Here is a 17,719-nt window from a genome sequence, read left to right as displayed (position 1 = left end):
GCCATGACCTGGAAGGGGAATGAAAAGTTTGTTTTTTTTCATCTCAGTGGGGTTGATAGTGTTCAACACTTTGCAGAATCAAGCGCACAGATCCTCAAAGGATATAGGCACCTAGCTTCTGTTGAAATCAATGAAACACCTTTAAAGAAATAACAATGGTTTGTGAAGATAAAGGCATAAATCCATAGCCTTGACTGCAGGAAATCAATGCCATGGAGAGAGAGGTGATTAGCTGACTGTACATCCAGCAAAAAAAGGCATTCTACCATAGCAGAATACAATGGTTCATTGCAATGCATTGCCAGGTGCTGCTACACTATTGACGACGGTAGCACAGGAGGCCTAGCCATGCTCCTTTTTGCTCAGATTACTTTTCACATCCCTGATTACCATGGTGCAGGCCCTGACTCAGATGCATAGTTGCCTGCACACTCCTGTGGCTTCTTGCAAGATATCCCCTCCCCTTCATAATGCTGTCCTATGCCCTTTTTCTTCCTCATGCATCAGCTCAGACAAGAGTAGGATCTAGCCTAGGACCTAATCTGAAAGAGCTTCATTTATGCCTCTCTTAATAAAGGAATGAAATCATGGAATAATGAAATAGTCTTCTGCTATAGAATATAATCTGTACACTGTGTAGATAAATCTGACTGCCTAGGGTACCAAAATTTGAAGGACAGTAAATCCAGTTTCTCTCCTTCCCCATGCAATACAGGACTTAACTGAATTTTCTTCATGTCTGCAACAAACCTATGTACAAAATCATATACCCTGGAACTCAATTGCAGAGGACACAACAAACGCTACTCCAGAACACCACCACCTAACTCTGACCCTTTTGGTAAAGTCTCTTAGAGATAGTAAATATTTATCTGTGTCCTGTAGATGTTGCTAACAGGATAACACACACTTCTCTTTGGCGTTCACACACATACCACTGTTCATGACCTCCGTATGTTGTGATGTACAATGCATCATGCAATGTAAGAGGGGGAAGAGCCAGATAGTAGTTATTGACTGTGCTGTGAAATGTCTGCATTGCATGCAGCAATGGTTGATTCTGAGCTAGATCCTATAGTCTTAGTTCACCAAACATTCTCATTAAACTCAAGGAAAGCAGGCCATAAACTAGTCAGCCTGACTGGGATGCTCAAAGGTAGGGTTACCATATTTTAATTTTTAAAAAGGAGGACACTCCATGGGGCCCCGGCCCCGCCCCAACTCCGCCCCTTCCCCACCCCCAGCCCCGCCCCAACTCCGCCCCAGCCCCGCCCCAACTCCGCCCCCTCCCCTGAACGCTCCGCCCCCTGCTCCTCCCCCTCCCCTGCTTCCCGCGAATCAAATGTTCGCGGGAAGCCTGAAACAGGGAGGCAGCAGGTAAGCTGGGGCGGGGTGTGGCGCGGCACGGCTCAGTCCGGCCCCCCTGGCCGAGTGGCTCCCTTTGGCGGCCGGCCGGCCCAGGGCAAGAGGCTCTGGCCCCGGCGTCTCCCACCCGGCTGGGGCCCCGGCCCCCGGCCAAGTGCCCGCACCCCCGGCCGAGCACCGCGCCGGCCCCCGGCCAAGTGCCCGCGCTCCTGGCCCGACCCCCGGCCCAGCACCGCGCCGGCCCCCGGCCCAGCACCACGCCAACCCCGGTCCCGGTCCCGGCCCCGGCCAAGTGCCCACACCCCCGGCCCAGCACCGCGCTGGCCCGCGCCCCCGGCCCCAGCCCCGGCCGAGCACCGCGCCGGCCCGCGCCCCCGGCCCCAGCCCTGGCCGAGCACCGCGCCGGCCCGCGCCCCCGGCCCCAGCCCTGGCCGAGCACCGCACCGACCCCAGTCCCGGCCCCGGCCCCGGCCTCCGGACAAGCACCTGCGCCCCCGGCCCGGCCCCCGCCGAGCGCCCGCGCCGGCCCCCGGCCCCCGCGCCCCTGGCCCAGCACCGCGCCGGCCCTGCGCCCCCGGCCCCAGCCCCGGCCGAGCACCGCGCCGGTCCCGGCCCCGGCCCGCGCCCCCGGCCCGGCCCAGCACCGCGCCGGCCCCGCGCCCCTGGCCCCAGCCCCTGCCGAGCACCGCGCCGGCCCCGCGCCCCTGGCCCCAGCCCCTGCCGAGCACCGCGCCGGCCCCCGGCCCCTACCTCCCTATTTTCCCGGACATGTCCGGCTTTTTGGGATTTCCCCCCGGACGGGGATTTGAGGCCCAAAAAGCCGGACATGTCCGGGAAAATCTGGACGTATGGTAACCCTACTCAAAGGTATTTAGGAGCTTAAGGCGATATTACAAATGCTTTGCCAATATTGTATTGATACAGTTATATCAACTGAGCCTCCCTAGTGCAGACACAGAATATACCAACAGAAGGAGTTTCTCTGTCGGCATAGTAACACCGCCTCCCCCTGTTGGCACAGCTGCATGGGGGGGGGGGTGAGGGTGAGATTGCAGGCATAGCTATGTTGGGGGGGGGGGACGGTGTTTTTTCCCTGAGCAACATAGCTATGCTGATAACATTTTGTAATGTAGATTTGGCCTCACTCCCATTTAAATCAATAGAAGTAAAGCAACTAAATACTTTGGAGGATCTGGGCCTGTCTAAACAGCACATATGAATAAAGCCTGACGCTACAAATATTTTCTACCATGCTTTGGGTTACAACTGTGAGCAACCCCACTGAAGAAATACATGTTCAGTAGTAAGTGCTTGCAACAATGGGCCTAAATCTCTGAAAGCTTCCTGCAACTGTGACACAATTCAGTAACAAGAAATATTAACAGTACCAACCTGCAGCTCCTGATGCCTTGTCACAAAAGAAAAGCTCAGGAAAGGTCACAAAGAAAAGAGGTACCTGAATAATGCTAATAACAATGAGAACAGAACCCCACCCCACCAGCCTCAAACTGTCGGTTTATTGTTATAATTCTTCAAATTTGAAAACCATAAAAAATACCCTTTTACCCACCTGTTAGCGCAGGCAAAAGTCAACTCAGCACTGAATCGCCTCAAAGCACATTCATTCTTCTAAACTTACATCACATCATGGGGCTTATATTTGAAAATGTATTGTTTTATATATAGTATAACTTCACTAACCTCAGTGATTTGCAGTGGGTCTCTGTCATGAGGTGTCTACACCGGGGCCATGGGGAAGTGAGGAAAGGGTTAATCTCCAGCTTTATAAAGGACAAGACTGTCACTCCCCCTACGTGAGCATGTAGGGGAGTAAGGAGGCATTAGAAAGCTCACTTCTTTCCCATGTCAGGACTATGCATATCTACATCATTGTGCAGAGTTGCTACTCTGCCTCCTGTACAGGTGGGATGGGAGTGGGTGGATCCTTGGCTCTACCCCCAGGCTAGTGCATGGGCCAGTGCACAGTATGTATCTATCTATCCAGCCATGACTTTTGCATGGGCCAGTGCGGCTGAGCGGGCTCAGACAGAGAAATAAGCTGTGCAATCAGTATAATTTCCTTCCCTCCTACAGCCAGGAAGGAACCAACAACTGGATTACGACTCTCTGGTTCTGCTCCTGCCTGGGACAGCACAGCTGGGCGGTGTCCTTTGTTCTGGTCTTGCAGAGAAGCCACTATTTATATTTAGCCCTAAAACTGTTATTGTGAGGAACTTCAGCTACTCTTGTAATGGAGCAGAAGTATTTAATTATATGAGCAAACATCCCTAGGCACCCATTTTGGGGGGCCTTGAGAGGGCATAAGGATGCCCACCCGCTGTCTGCCCCATTTGCCCCAGTGTGTACATCATTGGGAGTATGACAGGAGCGTCTGCACCGGATGGAGGTTTTTGCAGGATGTGGGCTGACGAGTTGACACTGACAGTGGTTCTTTGTGAAAGTGCATGGTGCCCAAGGCCCCTCTGCTCCAGCCAATGTTAGGCTGACTCCAAGAGAAAAATGCACCTCACTTGTTTATCTGAGCAACTGCAGGTTAGTCTGAATTACTTATGAAAAGAATGTACCAGTAGATGTACTGCAGCCTATTTTCTAAGAACAATGAGGGCTTATTGGTAACCTCACTTGCATTTTGGTATAAAGTCTTGAGTGATGTATAGGGAGACACAAAGATGTCTCTGTGAATTAGAGAGGGCAGGTGTGTGATATATGGATTAGCAAGGTTCTACTGTATCTTTAAATCAAAAGCATTTCTGTTAAGATAGCTCAATATACAGGGCAGGATTTGGACAAGTGCTCAGCATTGGCCCAACTCTGCTCCCATTTGGAATCAACGGGGGTTTTACCATTGCCTTCCATGGGAGCAGTTAGGCGAATGCTGAGCACTTTTGAAAAATCCCACCCTTAATTGCCAATGGCCAGATTTCAATATCCTTTTTCCTTCAAAAGATGAGTACTCAGTAGTCCTATTAAAGTTGATGGAACTACTCATGGAGTAAGCTGCCACTTCCTGGAAGTAAGGATATCAGAATATGGCCCTAAATTAGTTGGAAACTTAGTCTGAGTAAAGAGAATTTGTGCCTAGCACAATGGGGCCCCTGATCTTGTTGAGGTCGCTAGACACTACCTCAATAGAATTGTTAAGTTAATGAAATAATAATACTTCAGACCTTTACTTTTGTGAGCAGTGTCATGGACTTCAACAACGCTATTCATGGACCATTCAGGACTGCTTGCATGAACAAGGGTTTGCAGGATTGGGCCTCAAGTTAGCAGAGACCTGAAAAGTTAACATCTGCCTCATATACCAGAAGATTTATTGTATTTATTTAGATTTATAAATATGCTAAAAGGAAACTATTCATACACTCTAGTCCCCCTTGACATACTTTAAAAATATATTCTAAATACAGTGATTTTAAAAACAACCCAGCACAAATCCACTTCCCCATCGAACAATTCTCCACCCTTACGGTTAAAAGGACCTAATTTTCCTCTCACTAGCTTCACTGACTTCACTGGGGTCACTCCTAATTCACACTTGCATAAAAACTGAATTAGGCCAGCAGAGTACAAACTGAGTGTGGCTAAATTTAAGATTATAGGCAAGATTCCCCACTCTTACTCATGCTGAGTAGTACCTTACCCTTGGAGTAGCCTCTTTGAAATCATGAGTCTTGAGCCTGACTGTGGTTGGGCGACGACTCACTGGCTTGGCGCCTCCTGCTGGCTGTCTCGGGAATTAGCTCTTTCCAGCCCAGCGCGCCCTCTTCGGTGTCTTGCCTGCCACTGGCCACATGACCCTCACAGACCCCGGTGCCCTTTGCCTAGGGGTTCTGCCCAGTGCCCACCACAGTACCCCCTTGCTCTGGGTCTCCCCTCCCAGGGGAACCCCCAACCTTCTAAACCCACCTTGCCTCAGTGGCTACTGCCAGTCATCATCTAGCCCCCACTCCCTGGGGCCGACTGCAGTCTGTAAACCACTCATCATTGGCAAGGGGGTTAGGACCTGCTGCCTTTGCCTATCTCTGGGCTGCCCCTCTGCAGCCCTAGTACCTATTTGGCCCTTTTTGCAAGGCCTGCAGCCTGGGGTTTTTCCTGGCTGGAGCTCCTCAGCTCCCCTGCCCTTCCCCAGCACTGCTCCACCTCAGGTAAGCTTCTCAGCTCCCAGGCAGCCAGGTCCTTCTCTCTCAAAATGCTAGAGAGAGAATGTGTCTCTTAATCAGGGTCCAACTGGCCCTTATAAGAGGGCAGTGGGCCAGAAGCTAAGCTGGCCACAGCTGTGGCTGCTTTCCCCATCAGCCTCCCTTTTCCCAGCTGCAGCCCTCTCCAGGGCTGCTTTAACCCCTTCAGGGCCGGAGCGGGGTGACCACGCTGCTACACTGACCCTTAGAGTTTTTTATTTTTTTTATATATTTTTTAAATTAAACACTAAAAAAAATGAGTGCCAGACTCTGATACCCTTGCTCATGTGGAATAATATTTTACTCCACAAGTAACACTATTGATGTAATGGAACTATTTGTGGAGTAAGGTACTACTCAAAATGAGAAAGGGGATCAGAATCTAGCCTTATCAAATAAAATCCCCACAGGTAGGGGATTTCCATTAACAGGTGGTGCTGTTAGCATTCAGGGCTGGTCTACAATACCATGGCAAATTGATCTAACTTACGCAACTTCAATTACGTGAATAACGTAACTGAAGTCGACGTTGTTAGATCCACTTACCGCGGTGGCTACACTGTGCTGTGCGATGGGAGAGCGTCTCCCATCGACTTCCCTCACGCTTCTCGGGGAGGTGGAGTACACAAATTGATGGGAGAGTGCTCTCCCATCAATTTAGGGAGTCTTCACCAGACCCGTTAAATCGACACTCACTGCATCGATTGTAGCAGTGCTGATCTACCGGCAAGTGTAGACATACCCTCAGTTCTTTCATTTTTAAGCTACATGCTTTCTTTCAAATGATTCCCAGGAGTTTTTGTTGTTTGTGGTTTCAGTGCTGTTGTATTTGTGATGTTTGTATAGTATGTTACCTGGAAGTGTTCAGGACATTCCTCATAACCAAGAATTTTCAAAATCATTTTTAAAATTAAGTACTGCTACAAACACGTATGCATTTAGTGCAGAGTATAGTATAAGTCTGATTCTAATGATAAAGCAGTGCGCCATCTCTTGGTTACATCTACTATCACAACCATGAGCAAAGGTTTATTTAAATTTAAACCTTACAGAAGACTATCCTATTTTAGGTCTTGTTGATGCACAAACTTGTACCAGTTTAACTAAAAAGAATTGTTATTAAACCAATTAGTTAAACCTGTGCAAGAATTAATGTAATGAATTTAGCTTAAGTTAAGGAATCAGTTTAAGCTTAATTGATATAAGGTGCTCTTAAACAAATTTAAGAGTGTCATCCAAACTAAATCCATTTCTAAACTGGTTTGGTTAAACTGGTGCAACTTTTTAGTATAGACATTGTCTATTAGACAAGGCCCTAGTGTTTTACAAAAAGTGTTGAGATGGCAAGTAGTCAACCATCCCAGGTTATTCACCTATGTATCTGGTCCTATCTGAGGCCCTGATCTGGTAAACACATAAGAACATGCACATAATAAATTTATGCACATGAGTAGTCCCACTGACTTCAACTCACATGCACAAAAAACTAGGCATATACATAAGTGTTTGCAGAATCAGGGCCTAACTACATAACTGCTGTGAATAACATATTACTGTACAAGAGTAAAACAAATGGAAATTATTTGATTATATCTAAAACCTAAATTCAAATATATATTTGTCCAAACTCCACCAACAAGCTGGCATCCAGCCACATATTTTAAATGAAGTACTATTTAGCAAAACACACTAGCCCTGTTGTAAAGGAGATCTTGATGGGGACATTCCACCTAGGATTTCTGTCTGTCTCTGGTTCTCTGTACTGCACAAGGAATAGTGAAACAATCAAATGCTATATGTTGCTAGTTTTTAGAGTTATCACTGGAAAATTAAAACCACCTACAGAAGTTAACTTTTTGGACAGCTGATAACGTCACCTGGCAGCCAAACCTATTTCTGTAATTTTCAGCTCACCCAATCAGACAAAGGATGAAGAAGAGGAGAAACATTCATCAAATTACACAGAGGGTTCCATCTGTTATCTTAAACCTTTGTTATCAAGTAACACAGAGGATATGCTGAAAAACACTTTGCAAACAGTTTTATGTTACAGCTTTTTTTAAAATGTTCGTATATAAATTAGGATTATATAGGGGGAGAGGGAAAAAAAGAATTAAAAGCTTCTTTGGGGGGAGATTACTTAGCATTATAGCAGCATACTAGTACTATGAGGGGATGGGCTATCACTGAGTTGAAATTGCAGTTTTCGGGTTGGATAGTATGTCTGCTTTGCTGATGTGATGAAGATCGTTTTGCTCTCTTATTAAAAGTTTTGTTCCTTCCCTAGAAAGGACTTTGCCATGCCAGCCCAACAGAAGAAAGTCATATTTTGCATAGCTGGGGTGTTAAGCTTTGCTTGTGCTCTAGGCATTGCAGCAGCTGTCGGAACTCAATTATGGATCAAAGGAACAATACTGTGCAAAACTGGAGCTCTGCTTGTCAATGCTACAGGACCAGAACTGGAGAAGTTTATTGGTGAAATTCAGTATGGGCTTTTCTATGGGGAGCGTGTTAGACAATGTGGGCTAGGAGGGAGACCTTTTCGATTTTCATGTAAGTAACAATGACATTTGAATTATTTAATGCCTTAGTGCATACTACCATGATAATGAGCAGACAAATGCTTCAGTGTGTTCTTATTTACTTAAGAGTTTTAACAAGTGTAAATATTCTACGATCAAATGGTATTGTTTCTGAAGTGTGTCCATCTTAACATTTAAACTACCTTATTACTAATATTAGTTACAATATTAGTGACAATTTCAATGCACCTGTGTTATGGTTTATTACGACAAATAGCTATGTCCCCCTACTTTTTTGTTACTTTGAAAGAATGATTTTGTTGTCTATTTATCTATTTTATGTTCTATTGTGAAATCAACAGCAGTAAGGTAACAGCAGCCTTATTAGAAAGCCAGTGCAAAGCCTCATTTACTGCTTTTGAAGAACATAGCAGCAAAAACTAACAATCTGCTGCATTAATTGGGAAAACATACTGGGTTTATGCTAGTAGCTGTTCAATTAATTGACCTGCAAATTGAATTGGGTGTCTGACAGATACAGAGTTTAATGGAAGGAGATTGTTAGAAATTGTTTTGATTTACATGCAATATTCATAACCTGTTCATCTTCAAGGATAAAAAGATGAATAAATTGATCAAGTGAACATACAGTTTATATATAGCAACATATTAAATGGATAATAACAAATGGAGCTTTGTTTTATGTATGTATCTCACAATATGCCACATGAAATTATTATTACAAAAGACAATTTGGAAGCAGTCTTCTGAAACAGTACTGGTAAATTACTTGCATGAATCATCTGTGGTGAAGTAAGGTTACCAGATTATGCATCAGAAAAGATTTACGATATACTATTTTTGCAGAGGTAGTAGACCAAATTCATTTAGTTTACTGTTAAACTTTGATATGTCTAAATTCCATAACGGGTCTATTTATGACAGTTCTCTTTATTACTTTCCCGGCTGTCACAATATGCTGATGTTCTACCCTGCAGGTTACAGTTTGGGATGAATTTTCAGAGCATTCTACTAAATCCCAAAGAAATAGATTTCATCTGTAGATATCATGAACAGCAAAGGATAATGCAGATAGCACAACAGATCACTGACTGGATTTAGTTCATGTTCATTAAGATAATGGAGTTGTTAAGGACAAAGCTGGGAATCACATGATTGGGGGGGAGGAGGGGTTGTCTCCCCAGCAGCTTGGGAATGTGTAAAGCACTAATGAGTTTTGGCAAAAGTTCCAGCAGAGAGCCTGATTCTGCAATGCTTACACTGAGGAGAATTTACTTAGACAAGTAGTTCTACTGACTTTCACTCAAATAGGGACTACTAAGCATGAGTAAGGGTTGCAGAACTAGGCCCTGAGTTATTAGAACACTTGCATTGTCCTCAGATTGTAAAGCAAAATAGTTATAATACATTTTCCTAGCCTAGGCTGGCTGGGTTCATGGAACTAGTCATTACCAAAATGATTTACTAGTCTGTTCTGAATTGGTCACTTCTAATCTGATATCACTTCTGCTTCTATACAAAGAGAAATTATGAATGTGCTCTTAATAGGTTTGTAATGATTTATAATAATAATAAATCAAAGGATCTGAAAGTGCTTTATTAAAGTGGAGTTTAGAGCTGGGAAAATACTGCAACAAATTTTCCATAAATAGCTACTCCCATTTTAAATGAATTTGCTCCCTTATCATACTTGCACTCTTTGAGTTGTTGTTTTTTTTATTTATTTTATTTTGCAGGGAAGACAAAGGTGTTTTTCTTAATTCACATTAGCTAATTTGGGTTAGCTAACATGCGTTAAAATAGCAGCGAAGATGCAGAAACTTGTTTTTTAGCTTAAATTAGCAACTTGTGTTCAACCCCTGACCCCCCTACAGGCTTTAACTCAAGCTGCTAGCCCGAGTTAAAAATAGAGTAGCTGTGCCTTTACTGCTATTTTAACCTGAATTAGCTCTCTTGGGTTAGCTAATGTGAGTTAAGAACTCACCTTTTTATTTTGCACTGGAGATATACCCTTTGGACGAGCTTTCTGGGACCATTCATTCAAACGAACTTTACTGCCATAAATATTCACCAAACATTAATTTCAAAGTTGCATTCACCAGAATGTTATTCTTCACACCTACAAGTAACTGCACCCAGAAGTGCATGCATGCACATCCAATCGATGAACAGAAACAATACTTGGTGCGGTATCTTACTAATCACAGCTAAACACAGTGTGGAATGTTAAAAATTGAGCACTGGATAATCCGTCCACAGTGAACTACGTGATCATTCCACATGGGAAAATATTCTTTAAAAATTCATCAAATACATTTGAGTAATGAATAAATATGAGGAAATTGCAATGTTTGCACATATTTCATAAGCAAAAAAGAGGCTGCGCTGAGAATAATACAAGAAACTCTAGCAAATATTATCATCCCAATTTTACAGATGGAGAAAATGAGATACAAAGATTCAGGATTCTGATTCAGGGATGCACCCATTTTCCTGAGGAAGGGCCCTTAACCATGTACTTAAAGTTTAAGCATATACTTCACTGCTTTCCAGAACTGGGGTCTAAGTGATTTATTCAAGAACATAAAACATAAAACAAATCAGTAGAGAGTCAGGCCTCCTAGCTCTCATTTCTCTAAGTGAACCACTAGTATATGTTGCCTTCCTTTTATCTAAATTAAATATGTGGCATTGCATTGTTATTTGAATAGATTTTCCCCTTGTATTACAAGCCCATTGTAAATCCTATTTACATGCCCAGGAATATTTCATTGTAGCGTCCTCAGAAGAGAATACCAGGAAGTGATTACTGGCACTAGTGTACATCTGAAACTGTAGAATCCTGCTAGGATGACCTGCTGCAACCAGGTTACAGCATAAATCTTATAAAGACATCCCTTTGGAAAATCAGTCACTAAAGCATTTTTGTCTGTGTGAACTTTCACAGAGAGTGGATGACGGAGGAGTTAATGTTCCCTTTACAAATAACTCAGACTATTTTTTAATTTGCTGAAAGAGCAAATGCATGTGACTTTTGTGTTTAAATATGATAAGGTATCTTAATATGTGCATCTAAGGAAGGATTTCACCTGCACAGAGCCCAATTACTGAGAGACATTAGTTGACATTCTCCATATCTGTGGGAATACACACAGAGTCTACACAAATTCTCTCTGGAAGTCATTATAAATGGCCCAGGAAGTAGTATGATATATGTGTCCACAGTTTAATGAACTGAAGTACACTGTAACACATCTGAGAAGAAACAGTCTGGAAAATAGGTTAAATGATTTAGTTCTATGTTTGTTCCCATTAAATGTTCCCTACTGACCACTATATCTCTTTTAATTGTAAAATGAATTTGGTCTGCCAGCAAACCCTGTTAGGCTGGGAAAAGCCTTCTGCTTCATTTACTCTGGCTGATTCTCATCAGTTTCTGGGTCGGCAGTTCATTTTCTAAAGGTCATTGGCATTCATACCTAGCACACAAATTCATTCATTATAATGAAGAAATTTTTTTTCCCATACAACATCACTGCTGAATTTAATTTTCCTGATATGTCACCTATACAATTTTAAAATTCTAGATGTAGCTGTCAAGGGAAACAGCCAATATAATGCAGTTGTATGTTTACTTAAAATAAAGATTGATCTTATTAAGTATGCAGTATTGTACTTTATCCCAAAACATTCACTAGTGCTGAAAAACACAATTCTGGAGAACCTTATTTGTGACAGAATGTGTGTCCACATGGACTAAAGACTTCGTTTTCCCTAGTTTATGGCTAACTTAATTGGCATAGTGCTAAAATGTATACCATTTACACTGATACTACTGTGATTAGTAAGTACTATTTTGGCTAGTAAGAAAGTAAATGTGTAATATAAAGAATAAATGAAGGGCCTCATTTTCAGAACTATGCATGTGCAGTGACTGGGACTGTGCATGAAACCTGGGTATTCGGATGTGTAAATGTCTAGTTAGTGGCTCACAGCAGAAATAGCATTTGCAAATACCTGATTTATACATGCAATTGTGGTAAATGTTCTTGCAAATTAGGCATGCAATCCTATACAGACGCTCCCCGGGTTACGCAAACCCAATTTATGCAAATCCGGATTTACGGAAAAAGTTCCATAAGCCTTTTTTTTTTTTTTGCGTAATTGTCAGGTATACGTTCCCGACTTATGCAAAATTCGACTTACGCAAGGCATTCTGGAATGGAACACTTGCACAAGTCGAGGAGCGTCTGTACATAGTTTTGGGCATGCACACACATTTTGAAAATCACACCCTAAATAGTAAGGAATTAATTGTAACTGCAGTCTGATGTCTTGAAGGTAGAAAAGGCTTGGCTCCTGCCTGGTGGTGGTGGAAGCATTATCAGAGAGGTTGTTTGTTGCTGATGAACAGCAGTTTTGTAACTATTCTACTAATGGTCATAAGTGTTTGAACTGAACTTTATGTACACGGGCTAGTTTTAAATGCAAAGTTCTTGATAAGTGCTGGAAATATATAAACTGGTATTTGAGGAATTCCTGTGTTAATAACTCTGACTTTGAGATTTGATTCTGCAGTTGGACATGTTTCATCACAGGATTAGAGAAACATTGATGAGATTGTACCCCTCAGGGACTATCAAGGGAAGTTGATAGAAAACCATAACTACATAATGCCTTTGTCCATCAACACCGGTCAAGACAAGTACAGTTTTTATCTGATCTTTTTAATAGTGCTTTAAAGTGTTCTTCTCACAGTGGGCTAAGAGGGGGTAATGGGCAAGGGATAGGGAATTTGAGTGCCTGGACTCGCTGTAGTGCACCATTACAGTTTTAGACAATATTAAAGGTTACATTTAACAATGCTCTGAGCAAATTTTACAAATGTTTGCTTAAATATAATTAATTTGCTTTTAATATAATCATGGATATAAATGTTGCATTACCTGCTTTTTTATGCTTACTGCATTGCTGGCTGCAAAACTGTTTGCTGGTAAACATTTTACAAGGTAGAGTAATTTATGTGAGGCTCCTACTTAGCTCTTTCTCAGCATGTTATAACCACAGCAAGGCAATTTGAGGAGTTATTACCCCCAGTTTAATCATGCCCCTGTGGATCGGAAGCAGTTAAGTTTGTTTTATGATTAGTTCTAAAATATTTGTTGTCACCAAACACATAAGTGATTAAAAATTACTTATAGAAAATTTGATTCACTATCCACCCTGACCTGGGTAGGTATGGTCATAATTTGAACTAATAGCTAAGACCTAATACAAAAGATGCTAAAACTATATATAATTCCTAACATTTTATTTTATACTGTGTCTGATAAAATATGCCTTGTTTTTATCTAAGCCTCAACATCGTTTCCAGTTTTGCACACACAGTTTTTATCCTTCAGTAATAATTAAGTATGGGTGCAAAACTGCAGGCATAATTGTGCCCATGTTTATACGCATTTAGATGGGTAACTGCTTGCTTTGTAGATGCCTTTAGATAGTCAGGACAAAGAGCACAATTGCACATGCAACAAATTGTAGCCAAAATATTGAGGCCATTTTTAAAAAACAAATATACACTTCCAAGTTAGTGCTGCTTAATGAGTTATTACATATAGACTACTGTGCCTTGTAACAAGTAGCAAAGCAACAACCTACCTTCAGACTCCATGGGCCAAAATTCACCCATAAGAGGATGCAATCTGACCAAACTGATTGAGTTAGAGGCAGAGGTGAAAGTAAGCCAATATGGTCTGGGACGGTGTACCGGCAAGAGCTGGTACACTGCTGACCGTATCGGCAGGGGGCAGCTTCCCCAGGCTGGCGATTTAAAGGGCCTGGGGCTCCTGCCACCGCTACTGCAGCGGAGCCCTGGGCCCTTTAAATCACAGTCAGAGCCCCGCTGCCGGAGCCCTGGGGTCATGGTGGCAGCCAGGAGCCCCGGGGCTCGGGCGGCGATTTAAAGGACCTGGGGCTCTGCTGCAGTAGCGGGAGCCCTGGGTCCTTTAAATCACCGCCAGAGCCCCACTACCAGAGCCCCGGGCCTCCAGCGGTGATTTAGTTAGTGGGGGAGTCTCTGGAAGGGGATGGTCAGGGGACAAGGAGTTGCGGGGGTTGGATGAGTCGGGAGTTCTGGGGGTCCTGTCAGGGGGCGGGGAGCGGTTGGATAGGCGTGGGAGTCCCGGGGGTCTGTCTGGGGGCAGGGGTGTGGATAAGGGTCAGGGCAGTCAGGGGACAGGTAGGGGGTAAGGTCCTAGGGGGGCAGTCAGGGGACAAGGAGCAGGGGTCCCAGGAGGGGGTAGTCAGGGGACAAGGAGCAGGGGGGGTTGGGAGTTCTGAGGGGGGCAGTCAGGGGGCGGGAAGTAGGAGGGAGTAGATGGGGGCAGGGTGGGGGCAGGGCTAGGGCGGGGCTCCCTGGGTGCACACCCTAATGAAATGTGCTGCGCAGGCCTATGTCTACAGTAGTATTCTTGGCACCTTCTCCCCACCAGCTTCATGTGCAAGTTACACTCTTTACCACCACCACTGGACCTGGTTTTCCACTCTCTTGCACCTTGTGTCATTATTTAGACCTGTGCAAACTGGATCTGATTTACCACTGCATTCTTCCAGTTTTATGACAGGCTAACTTAACAGATATTAAAAACTTAATGCCAAAAGGGTGCCAGTTACATTACTTTGCAGCAGGATCTGTTTCTTGACCAGCTTATGCCCAATATCTAATTTGCACCACTGTTTACATCAGTACAGACTTCCAGGGAGTTGCAATGTTGTACTCTAATCTGCATTTTATTTCTTCCTTAGGCACTGTGTAACAGAAGGAATACTTACAGATGTTGAAGCACTTTAGTTTGTTCTAATACCATTTGGGAGTAGGGAGTGAACATTTAGTACGCTGATTCAGGGCATATTTTTAGCATTTAAAAATTCAAATATGTGAAATTTACCTTCTTTAAAAGCTCAACACAAATAAGGCTGGCTCAGACAGAATGCTCTTAAAAGCTTGGACATCAAAAGGTAAAGTTTTGAGTTACTCTCCGGGCACAGAAAGGGTAGTAATTATTAATACATGTAGTTAGATGTGATCAAGAAGGTGAGATGAGGTTTCCCGCAAAGCTAGTCTCTCTCTTTTGGCCAATTTGCACTTCTGAATTCCACAATATGCTTCTCTTTAAACATCCTTTATAATTAAATTTGATGACTTCCTTTTCCTCTTTCATTGAGTTCTGAGGAGCACAATTTAAAACAATAAGCACAGAGCAGCACAAAATCCCTGCCCAGATTTTTAAAATAATTTTGTCTAATGTTTGTCGTAATTTTTTGTTCTATTTTGTTTTTAGTTTTTCCAGATTTGCTCAAAATTATCCCTGCAAGTATCCATGTAAGTGTCATTCTCTTCTGTACAGTACTGATAGTCTTTGCTCTGGTGGGAACAGGTTTCTTCATGTACAATGCATTTGGCAATCCCTATGAAACTCTGCATGGTCCAGTAGGGTTATATCTTTGGAGCTTCATTTCATGTAAGTACTTTAGTATAGTTCTGCATTTAAATTAGTCACTTATTCATATTTAATGACTTAAGATGAGTTATCTATTTAATAAAACATGATGCTGTACTGAGAACTGTAGCTGCACTGAATCTGAACCTGCAAACTATAGCTGGGTGGAGAAAGGTATTCCATTTTGGAGGATTGTGCTATTTTAAATTTTGGTTCTGATTCTGAACGGACCCCAAAACTTCAAAATTTTCCATAACAGGGGAGGAAGCATGGCCACTAGTCAGTCTGCAGCCACAGACCTTGGAAGCCTGGGTTCCCCAGCAACCTACCAGACAGGTCCCAAAGAGCCAGGCAGGCAAACTGGCTGGATTCTAGGTAGGGTTTCAAAACTTACCTAGCAGGCAAGGTTCTATTTGTTAAACTCAAACCATCTCAACGGAATGTTTTGGTTTTGATGAATCGGCAAATTGGGACACCAAAAAACTTGTTTTGTTGTTTTTTTATTTGTGGGGGAAACCACCTGGGAATCCTTGGGCTTGACTCTCCCATTCCTTCCATTGATGTAAGTCACATAACTTCACTGAAGTCAGTGGAATTTCACTGGTGTAACTGTGGGGAGAAAAGGGCTCTGTCTTATTAGCGAGAACCATAGGCCTGATTCTTATCTCAACACCACTGACTTCACTGGGATTACTCCTGACTGACATCAGCATGAGATCAAAATCAGGCCCACGGCCTTTCTTTGCAAGGGGCAGATTCATTGCCAACATTTCACACTTTGTAAGGGTTGCAATTGGAAAGCATCCTATTTGAAGAAGCCCATTAGGGACATGAAATCTACTGCCACTTGCAGTAAAGAGAATGAGGCATATTAGACTCTAAACTAGAGTAAATTTTTACTATTAGTTTAGCTGGAGAGAAAAAGGTGCAATTGTGCTAAGGGATGTTTCTCATTAAGACCATGATCAGCAAAGTATTTAACTACATACTTACCTTTAAGCACCTGGGCAGTCCTATTAACGTCAGTTGGACTATTAATATGCTTAATAGTCAAGTTAAGCACTTGCATATGTGCTTTGCTGGACTGAGGCCTTATACTAGACATAACACTTGGTATGGTTGGCTACTTAGGTCCTAATCCAAAATTCACTGGAGTCGATGGAAAGAATCCCATTGACTTCGATGGCCATTGGATCAGGTCCTGAAAAAGAAGCCCCTGGGAAGGAGTCAGTTAAGTGACCATAAAATATATATTGAAATGTAATAAAAGTGGCATTTTACTTTTTGGTTATTTTTATGTCGTTCATAAAGATTTGTCGTTGGGAAATTCTTGGAGCAGTGATGTTTCTTGTTCTATTTCAGGTTCTTGCAGTTGTCTCATCATGATACTATTTTCTTCAGAAGTGAAAATTCACCACCTCTCTGAGAAAATTGCAAATTACAAAGAGGGAAGTTTCATCTTTAAAACTCACAATGAACAATTTCAGGATTCATTCTGGATCATCCTGGTTTGCTCCTTGGTGCACTTTCTGAATGTTTTGCTAATACGGCTTGCTGGGTTTGAATTTCCTTTTTCAAAATCTAAAGAGTCAGAGACAACATCTACTGGAGCAGCTGATCTCATGTACTAGCCTGATGTCGATTTTTAATAACATTTCAAGCAAAAGGGTTAATCTCAGCCACTTTCAACAATGACCAAATTTTTCTGGTTTTACATGATTAATTTGAAAGACATTAAAATCAAGAAGAGATCTAAAATAAATGTCAACACAGTAAATACAATAAAGGCATAGTATGCATGGTCCTCATTAGGACTAGATCAAGATATCCTTACTCCCATCACATAGTACCTTATGACAGTAGTCCCATTTGTTTTAATGGGATGATGAGAGAAATAAGGTATAACAGTGATCTGGGCCCTATGTACTTTAATAATGGAGGAAGACATAAACATATAGGCAAACATTTCCACCAGCAGTACAGCATTTGCCTATATCCAGTGGTGTACTGGAATGACTACTACTAATGTTTTATGTATCAAGACTGGACTAAGAATTCCACTCCGGCCAACAAATGAAGAGTGGTGATTGCACCATAAAGCTGCAAACAC

The 17,719-nt window shown here is 42.8% G+C and overlaps 1 protein-coding gene across 1 annotated transcript; it reads left to right on the top strand.

Moving 5' to 3' along the window:
* The first annotated feature begins 7,867 nt into the window (after positions 1-7,867).
* CLRN1 (clarin 1) lies at positions 7,868-17,240 on the top strand. The gene is made up of 3 exons (XM_065411315.1): positions 7,868-8,120; positions 15,451-15,630; positions 16,972-17,240. The coding sequence occupies exons 1-3, from the start codon at positions 7,868-7,870 to the stop codon at positions 17,238-17,240; spliced, it is 702 nt and encodes a 233-aa protein (XP_065267387.1).
* The last annotated feature ends 479 nt before the right edge of the window (positions 17,241-17,719 follow it).

The sequence above is a fragment of the Emys orbicularis genome, chromosome 9 (genome assembly GCF_028017835.1).
Source record: "Emys orbicularis isolate rEmyOrb1 chromosome 9, rEmyOrb1.hap1, whole genome shotgun sequence".
Lineage (NCBI taxonomy): Eukaryota > Metazoa > Chordata > Testudines > Emydidae > Emys > Emys orbicularis.
This window is presented reverse-complemented; position numbering and strand designations above follow the sequence as displayed.